Raw genomic sequence first — 15,349 nt, 5'->3', positions numbered from 1 at the left:
CACGTGGAAGAGAAATTCTTAGCTATAACAAATCATGTAAGAAATAACCCTCTCCATGACCATATCCTATTGTTTACTCATACCTTTGGGCCAGAGGGGCCAACAAGGCAGGTGGGGAACGAAGGAGTCTGCTGACTTGATTTATCATATCTTCTGCAATATTAGGTTCCAAACTGCCCAAGGACAGAGCCTGTTCCATCCTGGATACTTGGTCCTCAAGGTTCCACCAAACCTTGATGGTGCTGGCGTGAATAATGTCTGTAACAGAGAGCCAAGTCATTTTAGAAACACATGAAAGTAACACAATAAATATACTCTGGAACCCGATAGGCCCACCCCTAAATATTTTCCCCAGAGAAATTAAAAGTCTTAAGCAGACTATTCATAAATGTTTAGAGCAGGCATCCTCAAACTAAGGCCCTTGGGCCACATGCACCACACTGAGGACATTTATCCAGCCCACTGGGTGTTTTTGCCACCATGTTTTTTTAATTCAAAATAAGATATGTGCAGTGTGCATAGGAATTTATTCATGATTTTTTTTTGTTCATGATTTTTTAAGCTAGAGTCTGGCCCTCCAATGGTCTGAGGTTCAGTGAACTGGCTCCCTGTTTAAAAAGTTTGAGGAAAAAGTAAAACCACTATTAAAATGTCCAAACCTTAGAGTAACCTTTTTCACAAATCTCAAATTGGAAACAGTGCAAATGCCCATGAACTGGAGAATGGATAAACTACGATCAATCTATATGTTAAACTATTATTATTCAGTAATGCAGAAATAAACTACCAGTATGGATCACCAATTTACCAACAGAGTACATTACATGAAAGAAACCAGACTGAAAGGGCTATATACTGTATGGTTACTTTCATATAACATTTTGGAAAAATTGTAACTGTAATAAATTTAAACAGATCAGTGGTGGCCAGGATCCAGATGCAAAGGGTAGGTGCTGCCTACATATAGAATGCAGTGGGTTTGGTGGAACTGTTATATATTGTGATTGTGGTTACAGAACTGGGAATTTACCCAGCCTCATGTGACTAAAAATTTCATTATCCATAGGCATAGGAGAAAGTATACTGTGTGTAATTATACTTCAAGGAACCTAACTCTGGGGCTAGAGAGATAGTACAGCAGGAAGGGCACTTGCCTTGCATGTGTCCAATATAGGTTCAATCCACAGCATCCCGTATGGTCACTTAAGCACTACCAGAAGTAATTCGTGAGTGCAGAGCCAGGAATAACCCCTGAGCATTTCTGTGTGTGCCCCAAAGCGAAACACACACACACACACACACACACACATACACACACACATGCACGTGTGGGCAACCTAACTCCAAAAAGCATGTACAAGCATATCAAAATATTTAGTCTAGATTCATATAAACTCAACTAAGCTTGTCTTTCATTTTACATCACATTTCAAATACAGGATTTTATGTGGATAACTAGCTTTTCTTTTGGGGGAATAGAGAATATCATTATGAAGTGATTCTGGATTGCCAGCTGTGAATTGGTGTTTAGGGTTTATAATTTGGGGAGCAATGTTATAAAACTGCCTTATGAGAAAGTATCTAAATCCCACACCTATATCCCATTTCTTATTCAGCACATTCCCTTGAAATCTTTATCCTGCTTTTGCAACAAACCACTATAAACATCATGTGCAGACCGTAGCTGGGTTATTTTCACATTCTAGGCTTTCAGATGGTACCAAGGCACTCTCTGGCTCTTCCAGTGGCTTCATGGGGCTGAGTCATTATGTTCAGGAGCATATTTCACCTCTCTTCTCCCAGAAACCCTCTGGTCCACCCACATTTTAGCCTTCAGGTCACCTTGTTTCTGTTTCTGTTAGACCTTACTAAGTCTATACTTGAAAAAAATAGATCTATGTTAGCCTCCAAGATTTCTCCACCTTTCTGGTTGAAACCCAACCCAATGTAGATTTCTGAAAATCAAGCAGCCATTACAGGAAGGAAAGCCCAACATGGCTGGGTTCCAGAGTCCCCTTTTTATAGGCTGGCTGCTGCACTTCAGGCTGTCAGGATTACAACAGAATGACCAGCAAACAGCTCATTACCTTTCTTATCAGATGATTGGCTGGTCTCAATGCCCTTCACCAGGACAGAGGCGGTGGGAGAAGTAAGTGAGGATTTCTCAGATGGTTGGGTTTGGAGAAGAGCAACCAGGGGTGTAGGAGAAGAGAAACTTCCAGATTGGGGGGGCGACTTAATGACAGGGTTGAAAGCTATGGATGTGGAAGACTGAGGAGAAAGCGGGTAAGTGTCCTCATCTGGAGAGGTAGGGCTCTGGGTTATATCTGGAAGATCTACAGAAGAGAAGTCTTTGGCTATCTGGGAAAGAATGGTCGGCTGAGGCGCAGCTGGTCTGGAATTGCGGGAAGAATATGGTGAGCCATGTGGAGGCCCAGCAGGACAGGTAACGGGATCCTGCATGTCACTAAAGGAAAAAAGCAGAGAAACACAGTGAGACATGACTGAGCAACAGAAAGACAACTGTCCAACACTGACAATCTGACATAGTGTGAGATTCCATTTGGGGACCTGCCATTGCCATTCCCAGTCTCTATCATTAAACTCTGTGCACCTACCACTGTCCCTGATCCTGCACAACTTGTACCACCTGGCAGAGGAAGTGATCAGGAGAGACCCTCTGGCATGAATCCCAGCTGGACTTCAGCTACTCTAGGCTGCACTGGGACTTTAGATGTTGCTACTTGCATCTTCTTCTGGGGAGGGGAACATTTCAATGCCTTGTTACCCAACTGGTGGTTTCTGTAGACTAAGAATCTGACTTCCTCTTTTATTTTGTTTTGAATTGGATGAGGTCTACTTGCAAAGATATAGCTCTGCGTGCTCCAACTGTGCTACACTTTAAAGTGTTCTACAAAGAGACCAGAAAGGGCCAAAGAGACAGTAACCCAATAGGTACTGTTAAGTTTGATCTCTTGCACCACACAGTCCACAGTGCATTGCTGTTTGTGGTCCCCAGCACAGCAAGGCCCAAGTAATATTGGATTCTCAGATCATGCACTGAACTGCAAACTGGGTTGGCAGAGAATTGCTGCTGTGAGTTCCTAGGGTCCTAGGGTCCCCAAACATCATGTGGGAGACCACTCCCCCACAAAAATGTTAAGGAGTTAGCGTGAAGGGTGAGTACTTTGTGTGTGGGAAGCCTTGGTTCAACACTGGCACTGTGTGGTTCCCTGAGCACTGAGTTTGGAGAAGCTCCTGAGCATCACCAGGTTGTGGCCACAAAGCCAAAAATATAAGTTAACTAAAATGTGAATCAGTTCCACATTGACAGAATTGTGTCACTATTTGGAGGGGAGTGGTCACATTCAGAAATTCTTAGTACTTTCTCTTATCTCTGTGCTTAGAGGTTACTTGTGGCATTGCTAGGTACTGTATTTGGTGCTGAGGACCAAACTAGGGTTAGCTATCAGCAAGTGTATTAACCTGCTACACTTCTATCCCCTGTAAAGGGTTTAATACTAAATATAAGGCATTATCTTTTTAAATATAATCTCTGTTCATAATAAATGTACAAATAGTTGCATTAACTCAGTATTAACACTGGGTTCAGAAGCGTGCAGAAAAAATTGAAGAGCAACTCTAAATTAAATAACAGTAATATGCTCCTCAAGTATATAAGTATATAAGTCAGTAAATAGTATAGAGATAATTCTAAGGGTTGGAATGAGGGGGGCAGCTTCACATGCTAGAGGCTGAGGTTGATCCCCAGAATCACATGATCCTCTGAGCACAGAGTTCAGAATGGTCTCCAGCACTTTCAGACATGGCCCCAGTTGGATCCCCTCTGTGGCACTGTTCCTGAACTGCCTGTCAGATGGAACCCTGTAAAGCAACTGTTCTGAGGATTCTCCTTGAGGCAAAAGCTTCGGAGACACCACTCCAGAGATGGGGATGGACAGCACAAAGTTTGGCACCATTTCTCCATTTCCCTTTTGTTAGTGGTTACTCGCAGGCTTGACTCTAGGTCATCCCTCGTCCATCACAGAGAGCTCTGGTTAAAGGAGAAATTACCTATTAACCCCCTTTATCGCCCACTGTGTTGTTCCCACGATATGTGTAAGCCCCAATGTTTATGCTTATTTTCTCCCTTGCATCTCACTTCCCCCTGCCTATGTTTTTGCTATGACTCTGGCCCTGCCACTCTGCGTGTTTCCCAGTTCCTCTTGTCCCATATATATGTGTGTTTAAGCATTGTTGAAATTAAATAAAGTGTCTCTGGACGTCAGTGTGGGACTTGTTCTGTCCTGGTCGTCTTCTGGGAAGAATCTACTGGGTTCCAAATGCACTTGGAGGATGAAAGTTGAACCTTGCTGGCTGACTGGATCATGATAGCCCCCAAATTAGAAATCAAGTAAACAATTGAAATACCAATAAACATCAAGACACTGTTTCTAAACTACCAGTTTGCTGGTGAGGCACTGGGGATATCATGCCATGAATGAGCTCTGTCCCTGGTCATGTCTGAAAAGTACTACTGATCCCTGGCTGATTTCAATGTACAAGCAAGTTTGTTCAGGTAAGAATTCAAATGGAAATGTCTTGTTTTTAAACCACAGACCACTGCAGTTATCTCAAAACTAAAACAGTTTCACTGTCAGAACTTCAAATATCTGGGGTCCTGCAAGTTGTTATTGCAAGATGTAATAGACAGGGGGGACCAGCAGGTTTGTTACATACCACTGCAGCTTTTCTAAGTCTTCTGGAGAGGAAGGACAGGCTATCTGGACTGCACAGCAGCACTGGTCTGGAGGGAAGAGCAAGAGAAGAAAAGAAATAGGAATAACACAAAGTTCTATGGTGTCAGAGTTCTTCCACTAACTGAAGTTTAAAATGTATTTGTCTGAAACGGGCAAGAAAATCATGGGATGGCATTATCTTGACAATTACATAGACACCCAAGGAACACTGAGTAGGGGGGGACTTGGGTAGAGGGAACTTAGATGTACACCGTGCAAATGTCTTTCAGTGGCTTTATCAACAGACTGAGATGTAAATGGCAGCAGCCATTACATTCCACATTGAACTGCTCCCCTTGGAAAGGATTTGCTTCGTCATGCTTTTGAATACAGTGTACTGAAACATGAGTGGGAGAGTAGGAAAAATCGCCGTTAAAGTATCCTGAATATTGCCCAAGTACCAGAGTCAAAACAGAAATGTAACAGTCTGTAATGGTATTGGCAATATTCTCTATTTCAAAAGGAGCATCTCAAAGTTCTGTGGAGATTAACACCCCAGGAAAGAGAAAGGCGACTTACCCATTGGTCGGATCATTACACCTTTCAGAGCAACCACGACAGTACATATGTTCATTGTTTTGTTCAGTTTTATTGTGAATGTACAATTTAATGTGCTGTAAAGAGAAATAAATTTAACTAGGATGTGCTAAATTGGAAACATACTTACATATTTGCCTTTTAAAAATGTGGAAAGAGGGCCCGGAGAGATAGCATAGCGGCGTGCCTGCCAGGAGCTATTTCTGAGCAGACAGCCAGAAGTAACCCCTGAGCACCGCCGGGTGTGACCCAAAAACCAAAAAAAAATGTGGAAAGAATCAAACCTAGGAACTTTCACATGCAGTGCATGGACTCAGTCTCTAAACCACATCCTCAGTCCCAGAATTGCTTTTTCAATCTTACAATGTGGAATGAATGGAATACTGTCACTGCCATTGTGACATTACTCCAATCAGCTCGTGATGCCCATGTACCATAGTCTGAACTTTACCAGAAAGACTGGATATGCTGATAGAGACTTTCCATTCATGGAGATTGCCAACCAGAGACCCTCTGACCACATACAGCTTCCAAATGGTTTAGCCTGCCCACATTATGAAGATGTGGGAGTGGAACTTGATTGTAAGCAAGGGCACTTTGACTTCAGGAGTCTGAGCTCCAGGCTCTGACTTTCCATCATGGGAGCCCTTTCACCAGCCCACATGGGGAATGAGCTCTCCTTCATCCAAATCTCTCTGGCAACTCATTCCACATTATCAGATTAGTAGAAATATAAGACAGTCACATTCCTTCTCTCTCTCTCTCTCTCTCTCTCTCTCTCTCTCTCTCTCTCTCACACACACACACACACACAAAACTTCCTATTTTCTCTCCCCCTTGTAGTCTTGGTTCAGGTGAAAAATATGAATGTCACAAAAAAGTAAGTGAAATGAACTGGAACCATAAACTAGATACATAAGGAATCTATCTACAATTGTATGAAAGACTTTCCCTTTTTGTTATTGTTTTTTTGTTTTGTTTTGTTTTCTTTCTGGTACCCATGAATAGGTTAGAAACTATCATTTTTAGGGCCAGACCAATGGTTTAGCAGTCAGGGGCTTATGCCTAGCATAATCCAAAACCCAAGTTTTAGCCCTTGTACCACATGTGCCCCCAGTGCTGGAGTGATGCAGGTGGAGAGACTCCCCCACAAAAAAGAAATTGCCATTTTCTGGGACATATTTTCATGGAGTTTTAGGGTCTCTATAGTAAAATTACTGCCCTGCTCATTGAGTCAGGAAAGTCACTGAACAGAATAGAGAAGCGCTGTCTATTTCTGATTAACACTGCACACACTTCAGTGGGTATGTGTATATGTTCTTTGTTCTTTCCAAATTTTTTCTTTCTCATCTTTTTCCATGGTCCATACTTGGCACCTGCTGCTCTATTTGATTTTCTTTTTTTTGGTTTTTGGGCCACACCCTGTGACGCTCAGGGGTTACTCCTGGCTATGAGCTCAGAAGTCGCTCCTGGCTTGGGGGACCATATGGGACGCCAGGGGATTGAACCGCGGTCCTTCCTAGGCTAGCGCAGGCAAGGCAGGCACCTTACCTCCAGCGCCACCGCCCGGCCCCTCTATTTGATTTTCTAAGATGACAACCACTGTGAGCCCCACTGGTGACTTATGGAGCTAAGGATACAGATGATCTGTAGACTCTTAGAACCAGAGGAAAAGGCCTTGCAACCCTCCACTGCTTACTGCTTACAAAACAAACAAATAGATGTAACAGAGTGATAAGTGTCTGAAAACAAACATTTATTTAAAAAAATGTTTGCTTTTGGGCCATACCCATGCTCAGGGATCACTCCTTATGGTAATTGGGAAAACTGGAAAAAGTTTATTAAAATATATCCAAGGGATGGGGCTGGCGAGGTGGCGCTAGAGGTAAGGTATCTGCCTTGCAAGTGCTAGCCAAGGAAGGACCGTGGTTTGATCCCCCGGCGTCCCATATGGTTCCCCCAAGCCAGGGGCAATTTCTGAGTGCTTAGCCAGGAGTAACCCCTGAGCATCAAACAGATGTGGCCCTAAAAACCAAAAAAAAATATATCCAAGGGGGCTGGAGTAATAGTATAATGGGGAAGGCATTTGTCTTGCACACAACTGACCTGGGTTCAAGTCCCAGCATTCCATATGATCTCCTGAGCCTTCCAGGTGTGAGTCCTGAGCTCAGAGCCAGGAGTAGCCCTTGAGCACTGTTGGATGTGGCCCCCCAATATATATATCCAAATTTGGGACTGGAGTGATAGTACAACAGGTAGCCAAACTCAGGTTCAATCCCCACCATCCCATGTGATTCCTCAAGTACTGCTAGGAGTAATTCATGAGTACAGTCCCAGGAACACCACCCCCTCTCTGAGCATTTCCAGGTATGTCCCCAAAACATACATACATACATATATATACATCTATGTATCCACAATGTCATTCATATGCATTTATTTTAATGGAATGCTTTTGAATTTGTAACCTAAGACTCTTCTACTGCATTTATCATGAGGAAAGAAATGATATTTATTAACATATTAAAATGACTGACCTTTGAGCCTCCGCTGTAGCACACATTATAAAGTAAGTCTGAAACCAAAAAAGAGTGTAGGTTACTTTGAAAGTTTAAATAATCAGAACAAGACATCTCAATGTTCATCATAACACAGAATTTTAGGGATCAGGCAGTTCACATTCCTGCCAATCTTCTGGCATATCATCAAAGCTAAGCAACCAGGCCATGGGGACTCTATGGAAATGTCCAGAACCAGAGAACTCACTGCCATACATGGGAGCTCATTCTCCCATAACTCTCATTTTAATAAACTTCTAGGTCTTACATCAAGGAAAATGTACATCCTTGTATTGTCCAGCCATTGTATTTAGTTCTAATTTCTGGGGTAATATAACTAGTCCATTCATTCTTTTACGATACATATTTAGGAAAATCTATACACACATCTCAGTAATATTGAGTTTCATGCCTCCCTTACTCCAATAATAGCAATACTTATAAACCAAGTACATGGTGTACTATGATTACCTCACTCAGGGTTTGCAGAGTTTTGTTGAGCTCTGACCGCCTGTTAATAAAAAATGAGAGAAAGTGACATGATGAAGACCATCGGTGATGTCAAATTCCAAACAAGTTAATAGTTCAGCGATTAAATCAAGCAATTAGCATTTATTGCTTATACTGTTCCCTTTGAAGTAACACTGGGAATAAGAAAAGATAGATGGAGGAATTATTTACACAAAAGAAAGGAGCCAGGCAGACATGGTATCAGTTCTACCCAACAGTAAGATACATATCATGGTGGAACAATCTGATTATTAATTGGGCTAATGTCACCCGCAGGCAGCCTCTTTTCATAATGGGCCAGAGGAAGAGCTGACCCCAAGAAAAATTTCTCAGCAGGACCAGTCACTGCATGTGGGACTCTTAGGAAACTTGTTCCCTTTTCCACTTCCCTAGTCTGTCTTCTAGCACTTCTTGCTCAGCTGGCCCTATCTGCACAACTTCTCTTTAGTAGTCCCTTGACTGTCCCTCCAATCCATGCCCACTACCACCATTTTGGTATTCCTTCAATTTGACAGAGCTTCCACACTGGGATAAAAGGAATCAAGTGGAAGAATTCACTCTAGGGAGAAAGTGTGTACTGAAAACGTGCAATTATACATTTGAAGTCAGATAACTGTTCTTGTATTCTAGCTCAAGTCCTCAATACCACTTTTAAAATCACTAAGGCATGGGGTATGAATCAATGATCCTATTTTTATGGGTCATCTGGCAAAATCTGAAATCATTGTTGATCATCACACTTGCAGATCTATCTGCTTTCCTACATGCACAGGACAGCACCCCAGAGCCAACAGTTTTAGGCCGAAGCTGTCCAGAGAACTGAGGCTGAGGAAACCCACATTGAGTAAAGGGTTCCAGAAAGGGCAGATCAGCAGAAGGCAAGGATGGTGGCTGTTGTAGATAGAGACCACTCCTCCATAATTGCTCAGAAGTGACTTCTTTTCTGGAGGCTTCCTTGACCTCTCCATTGGGCCTCGCCACTGCTTTGCTCTCACTCAGGTATTTGGACCATTCTTTGGCACACTGCATATCATTTTCACCGGAGGGATTGAACTATTTTGCTATCATTTGTGTCCTATTCTTTTCCTATAAGATTCCTAGTTCTCAAAATTGGGACCTCCAGGGAACAGTCATAAATGCCCATGCTTACCTCTCAGTCCCTCAACAGTGTACCTAGGTATGAGAATTTAAAAAAAAATCTCTCCAGATGATTTCACCTGGAGCCATGGCGGAGATCCACTGCTCAAGGGCCAGAATTAGGGTTCTCTTTATTTATTGATTGATTTGTTTATTTATATACTTCAAAATCCCACACATAGTCAGTATTTCAGCAAATGCTAAGTGGACATATTTTCATTTTGTTTGGGGGGGGTCCCACAAGCATTGACATTCGAGAGTTGCTCCTGATAGTGTTTGGATGACCATGCAATGATGGGAGTTGAATCCAAGGACTTTTGCATGCAAAGACTGTGCCCTAGTCCTTTGAACTAACTTCCAGTACTGCTGGATAACTTTAACTCATCTATATTTCAAGTCTAATAATTACAATGAATCATGTACAAGTATGGTAAGTTATATTCTATTTATAGATTTGTTACAAAGTATTTTGTTATCACTATTATTGTCTACCTAAAGGTTAAAATCCCTTAGGGTGTGTATATCTTCTGCTTTCTTCTCCCCACATATACTAGACTTTGATTGGAACTTCCAAAACTAAGCATGAAGCACATGAACTACACTTAACCCTGTGGCACCTGCCTGCCTCCATTCTACCACTTTAATGCTAGAAACCTCATACAATCCATGGGATTCCCGCCAGGGTAAATGTTGTCACCCACCCAACATCAGAAGCCATTAAGCAGAAGGCTAATTGAAAAGGGATAAGACTGAAATAGAGTTTTATTTCCTTTTGACCTAGCAAGATTTTCCTCATCTGCATCATCACAGATACTTCCCAGGGCTTTGCATTTTCTTCAGAAATTTACAAAAAAAAAAAAGCAGCAGCAAGATTGAGAGTAGATAAATTTCATCTTTAATATGGCTTCCCTAACATCAGGAACAAGCCATGTCAATTTCAATCAGGGTATGGCTGTCTCATGGTCTGGGACAATTTTATAGCCAACATTTTGATTTATGGTCTATCTAACTGGTGGTATTATTTGTGATACTTGTCTCATTGTCTGAGCTTGTCCTTGTAAGCTGAGGTCTATTTAATAATGACCTTTCTCTGGCTTTTAAATCATGGATGAGTTATGAATGCATGAACATATGTGGGATACCTAGAGTCCTACCTTGAACTCTCTACTACCAAACCATGTTAGAATATAAATACCAATTCTGGTGCAATTACTTAATTTCATAGCATGAAAGAGAACAGCCTCATGGGATTATCTGTCCATGACAGATGACTATGGCTAGTTTGTAGAGAACTCAAGAATCCGTTCTTGAGAACCTTTAGGTCTCTAGTCCTTTTCTTTGTCTCCAACACCAGAGATTACTCAGCAAGTAACTATTCTTAGTGGACATCTTTAGTTTATTTATTTATTTATTTATTTATATTTATTTATTTGCTCTTGCCTTGCCTGTGTGAGGCTCTGGGTTCAATCCCTAGCACTATAAACCTAACTATCAAAACTTAAAAAAACTTTTAAAGTAATTTTTATTGTGACCAAAGTGAATTACGAATTTTTCACAGTAATATTTAAGGTATATAGTAACAATGAATCAGGGCCATTCCCACCACCAGTGTTGTCCTCCCTCCACCCCTGTTTTAAGCATGCATCCCAGACTACTATTGTAACTGGTCTCCTCTGTGTATAGCTTGTTGTAGATTGGGTGTTGATTCTGATGTTGTTGACTTTGGGTTTGGTGTTTAAGTTTGATCATTTTTTCCCACTGAATGTTCATATGGCTATTTGGTCCTGGTACCATCCATTTTTTTCACCCTCAATTTATGAGGTGATTCAAGTTATGTGGTCTGTTGGAAAAAACTGGGAGTCCATCTAGAGTTATAAATATCAATTTAAAAGAAGAAAGGGAAAAGAGAAGAAAAACATAACAAAAACAAAAAACAAAACCAGCAACTACAGAAAAAGTGCAACAGCAACAAAAAACAACCAAATAATAACCACAAGAATGGAAAAATAAAAGGAGGGCTGATGTGGCAAAGTTTTGTGACTCTTCCTCCTCCTCCTCCTCATCCGCCTCCTTCTTCTTTTTCTTCCTTTTTTTGCATAGGCACAGTAAGTATTGGGGAAATTAGAAAGGAAATTCCCTTGGTCTAAGAGATACAGGGTTTCTTCACCTTTGAAATATACTGTCACGGGAACAACTACTGCTCCATACACGCTTGTTTTCACACCCAGGCCTCTGTAACTAGGGATCTTGGTGTTTGCACAGGTCATAGGATGAAGTATAGGATAGAGTCTTTATGGTTCTAGAAGTTCTATTCCATCACTGTTGTAATCAGTCTTCTGTAATTAGTAGTCTTGGTTTTTGTACAGACCCTAGGATGAAGCCTAGGATAGAGTCTTTCATTATGGTTACAGAAGTTCTGCTCAGTAGCAGTTGTCAAAATCAGACCTCTGAAATTAGAGATCTTGGTTATTGTACAAAACCTAGGCCGAAGCCTAGACTAGGATCTTTCTTATTGGTCCCAGGATAAGTTCTGCTCAGTCCTGATTGTCAAAGCCAGTCTTATATAGTTAGCAATCTTGGTTTTAGCACATATCAAAGGACGATGTGTCTTCTAATTTCATCTTACCATTAGATGATGAGATAGGACAACCTGCTCTTAGATCAAGTTGTTGCCACAAATCTTTTTTTAATAATAACTTTAAGCATGATAATTACAATCAAACAGCAGATTACTCACGTCAATTGTCTTAGAGACAGGACTCCAGTCGTTAAAGTGTCATTAGCCATATTTTGATTCTGTTAAAAGCACAAAATCATTAAGAATGCAATGTGTATTGTCCTACTTTTTTTAATGTTCTCTAACAAGAAATTCTTCTTCCATTTTGTTAGTCACTCAAAGAACTACACCCCAAAGACCAAGAATCCTAACTGCATGGAATATTTTTTAGCACATGACCAAATCCATACTGACTGAGTCAGTATTTTCTTTCTTAGGGGAAAGGAGGTTTGGGGCACACCTGATAGTTCCCAGGGCTTACTGCTGGTTTGTGATCATGGAGCAGTTTTTGTGGTGCTTGGGATTGAACTATATGGTGCTTGGACCATAAATGGTGCCAGGGATTGAACTGGGGATGGCAGTCTGCAAAGTATGCCTATGTTTTCTTTTTAAAAGTATTCAGAATCTGGTCAGAGTGATAGTATAGCAAATAAGAAGATTGAATTGTTTTGCATACAGTTGACCCTGGTTCAATTCTTGGCAATGTCTAGAGTCCCTTAAGCCTGGCAGCTCTGATCCCTAAGCTCAGAATCATGAATAAGCTCTGAGTATAGCCTGAAAACAAACCAAAAATGTATTCAGGATCAGCATGGTAGTGGATGTGGTGAGACCTATGTGTTGTGTGTGTGTGTGTATGTGTGTGTGTGTATGTGCGTGTATCACAGTGTGAGACTGTACCTCAAAAAATGGTAACATTGTGGGGCTGGAATGATAGCACAGTGGTAGGGCACACTGCCAATCCAGGATACCAAGATTTGATCCCCTGCATCCCTTCTGGTTCCATAAGCCTGCCAGGAACTATTTCTGAGGCAAAGCCAGCAGTAACACCTGAGTGCTGCTGGATGTGGCCCAAAAACAACAACAACAACAAAGGTAACATTGTAAACTAAAAAAAAAATATGATTTAAAAATGCTGAGTCAGCCAGTCAAATGCATTCTTTTCCCTTTCATCACTTCAAGGGTTCTTTGAAAAGAACACTATAGAAATTCTCTATATGGAAGGCCCAAATTTAAGTACCAGCTCTCAACATGCAAAGGGGAGCTTAAGAGCAGCCATCCTGGCTTTTTTAGCAACTAACATGATGTATGACACACAGGAGGGGCCCAGAAAATCATTACAGAATAAACAAATTATGTTCCACTGGATTCATCTGAGACAATCTAGGTTTAGGGGAAGCTCATACAATTTCATCCAAATTTTTTATGGGGTGAACAGGATCAGACTTAGAAGAGAATCCTTAGAGCCAATATATTATATTCGCAGGGAGTTTCTAATAAGATTTTTAATTTTAGCTAATAATAGAATTACATTCCATTTCCCCTGAATGTCAGGGATGGAACTCGATCCTCACACAATGGAAGCAGGGGTTCTACCACTGAGCTCTACCTCCAGCTTTCCTGTTAACTCTCTTACTCCACAGCAATCCTAGTGAAAACAAATTAATAGTAATTAAATAATTAATATTAGTAAAACACCATAGTCATTATAAAGTTGGCCTTTCTCGACAAAGCCAGAATTCAACAACACATCCATTTAAACTTGATGATAAACTATGCCAAATCTCCTAAATGATCAAAACCTTCCTTTTTAAGAAATTAATGTAATTTTGTTTTTAAGTTTCAATAAGGAAAAATCTTTGAAACATACCTGGGTAACATTGCTTTCTTCGTCATACTGAAATACGATCTCGCCTCTAAAAAGCACTAAAAATAAATGTTCAGAAACAAAATTTGAAATCTGTAGCCTTAGGAGCTTGAAAATGAGCACAACACAGAAAAACGATTAAGAAGTGCTTTATAAGCTGTATTTCTTCAACATTTTTTGGCATATTCTTACTTTATCCATATAATTTTCAGAAAAATCTGAATTTTACTTGGGAATTTAGAAAAGAAAAAAGTGTGGCTTTGTCAAGAATCCTTATCCTTGCATGCTTCTCTCTGAACTTTGTATCCCTTTAAAATGCTAACGTGGGGAACTGGGGCTCTTACCCATAACATTTATAAAATCTTTTCAAATGGTAATAGCTCCAATTACATAGGAGGGAAGGAAGAGGAAAGTGATTCTCAGCAGGTTAGCAGTCTTCTGAAAGCCATCTATTTCTTGCTAGGGAGTTGCCTTTTTCTTTTTAAAATACAGCTATAAAATCAGAGGCAATCTCTGTCCTAGGAACCAAGTTTAGACTTTACTGTGAAGCCTCTATGGACAACCTTTTAGAAAAGCTGGGGGAAAGACTTCTCTGAAAACGTTCACTTCCTTAAATATTGACCTCATTTCAGTCACCTGGTAACCTGTGGGTTACACACTTGAAGGGACTTTGAGCTACCTGGAAATAAATAAAACAGAGACCTTGAACAGAAGCACATTGTGTGCACTTAATTTATAGACAAAAACCTGACCTCTTGAGCAAATGGGCAAGGATGTCATATAAACTAGAGCAGGGGTCAGACAACTTTTGGGGCCCAGGGTTAGACAATAACTTTTGAAGTTCTGTGGGCCCTATAATCTCTGTCAAAATTATTAGACACAGATTGTAGTGCAGAAGAAGTCACAAACACTAAGTAAATGTGTGGCATGACTGTGTCCCAATCCAACTTTATTTATTTATTTTTTGGTTTTTGGGCCACACCCATTTGACACTCAGGGGTTACTCCTGGCTATGCGCTCAGAAATCGCCCCTGGCTTGGGGGGACCATATGGGACGCCGGGGGATCGAACCGCGGTCCATCCTATGCTAGCGCTTGTAAGGTAGACACCTTACCTCTAGCGCCACCTTCCCGGCCCCACCAACTTTATTTTCAACAACTATAGTTGCATCATGGTCAGAGTTTGCCAATTGATGAGCACCTTTTTGTATTGTATGTAAAAGTGCATCCTGAGATGTGTCCATAGCCCTCTACTTTGGGTACACAAGTCTTCCCTTTACTCTCTAGTACACTCTATTTTTGGGATTGCTCACATTTGAACTTGGGGTACATAATTTCATTTCTTTCTTCTCTTACTTTATTTGGGGGATAGGGGAGCATAATTGGTG

The 15,349-nt window shown here is 41.0% G+C and overlaps 1 protein-coding gene across 1 annotated transcript in view; it reads right to left on the bottom strand.

Annotated features, from left to right (window-relative positions):
- The window catches only part of ADGRG2 (adhesion G protein-coupled receptor G2), a 69,886-nt gene that overhangs the window by 18,282 nt on the left and 36,255 nt on the right, over positions 1–15,349 (bottom strand). The window contains exons 6-13 of the mRNA XM_049767450.1: positions 13,966–14,021; positions 12,279–12,337; positions 8,366–8,405; positions 7,874–7,911; positions 5,319–5,413; positions 4,741–4,807; positions 2,088–2,467; positions 84–258 (exon numbers count right to left, since the gene is read on the bottom strand). Coding sequence (XP_049623407.1) covers positions 84–258; positions 2,088–2,467; positions 4,741–4,807; positions 5,319–5,413; positions 7,874–7,911; positions 8,366–8,405; positions 12,279–12,337; positions 13,966–14,021 — 910 coding nt within the window. The remainder of the gene's footprint in view (positions 1–83; positions 259–2,087; positions 2,468–4,740; positions 4,808–5,318; positions 5,414–7,873; positions 7,912–8,365; positions 8,406–12,278; positions 12,338–13,965; positions 14,022–15,349) is intronic.

This window comes from Suncus etruscus, chromosome X (genome assembly GCF_024139225.1).
Source record: "Suncus etruscus isolate mSunEtr1 chromosome X, mSunEtr1.pri.cur, whole genome shotgun sequence".
Taxonomy (NCBI): domain Eukaryota; kingdom Metazoa; phylum Chordata; class Mammalia; order Eulipotyphla; family Soricidae; genus Suncus; species Suncus etruscus.
The sequence above is the reverse complement of the archived record's forward strand: the minus strand, read 5'-3'. Positions and strand labels throughout refer to the sequence as shown.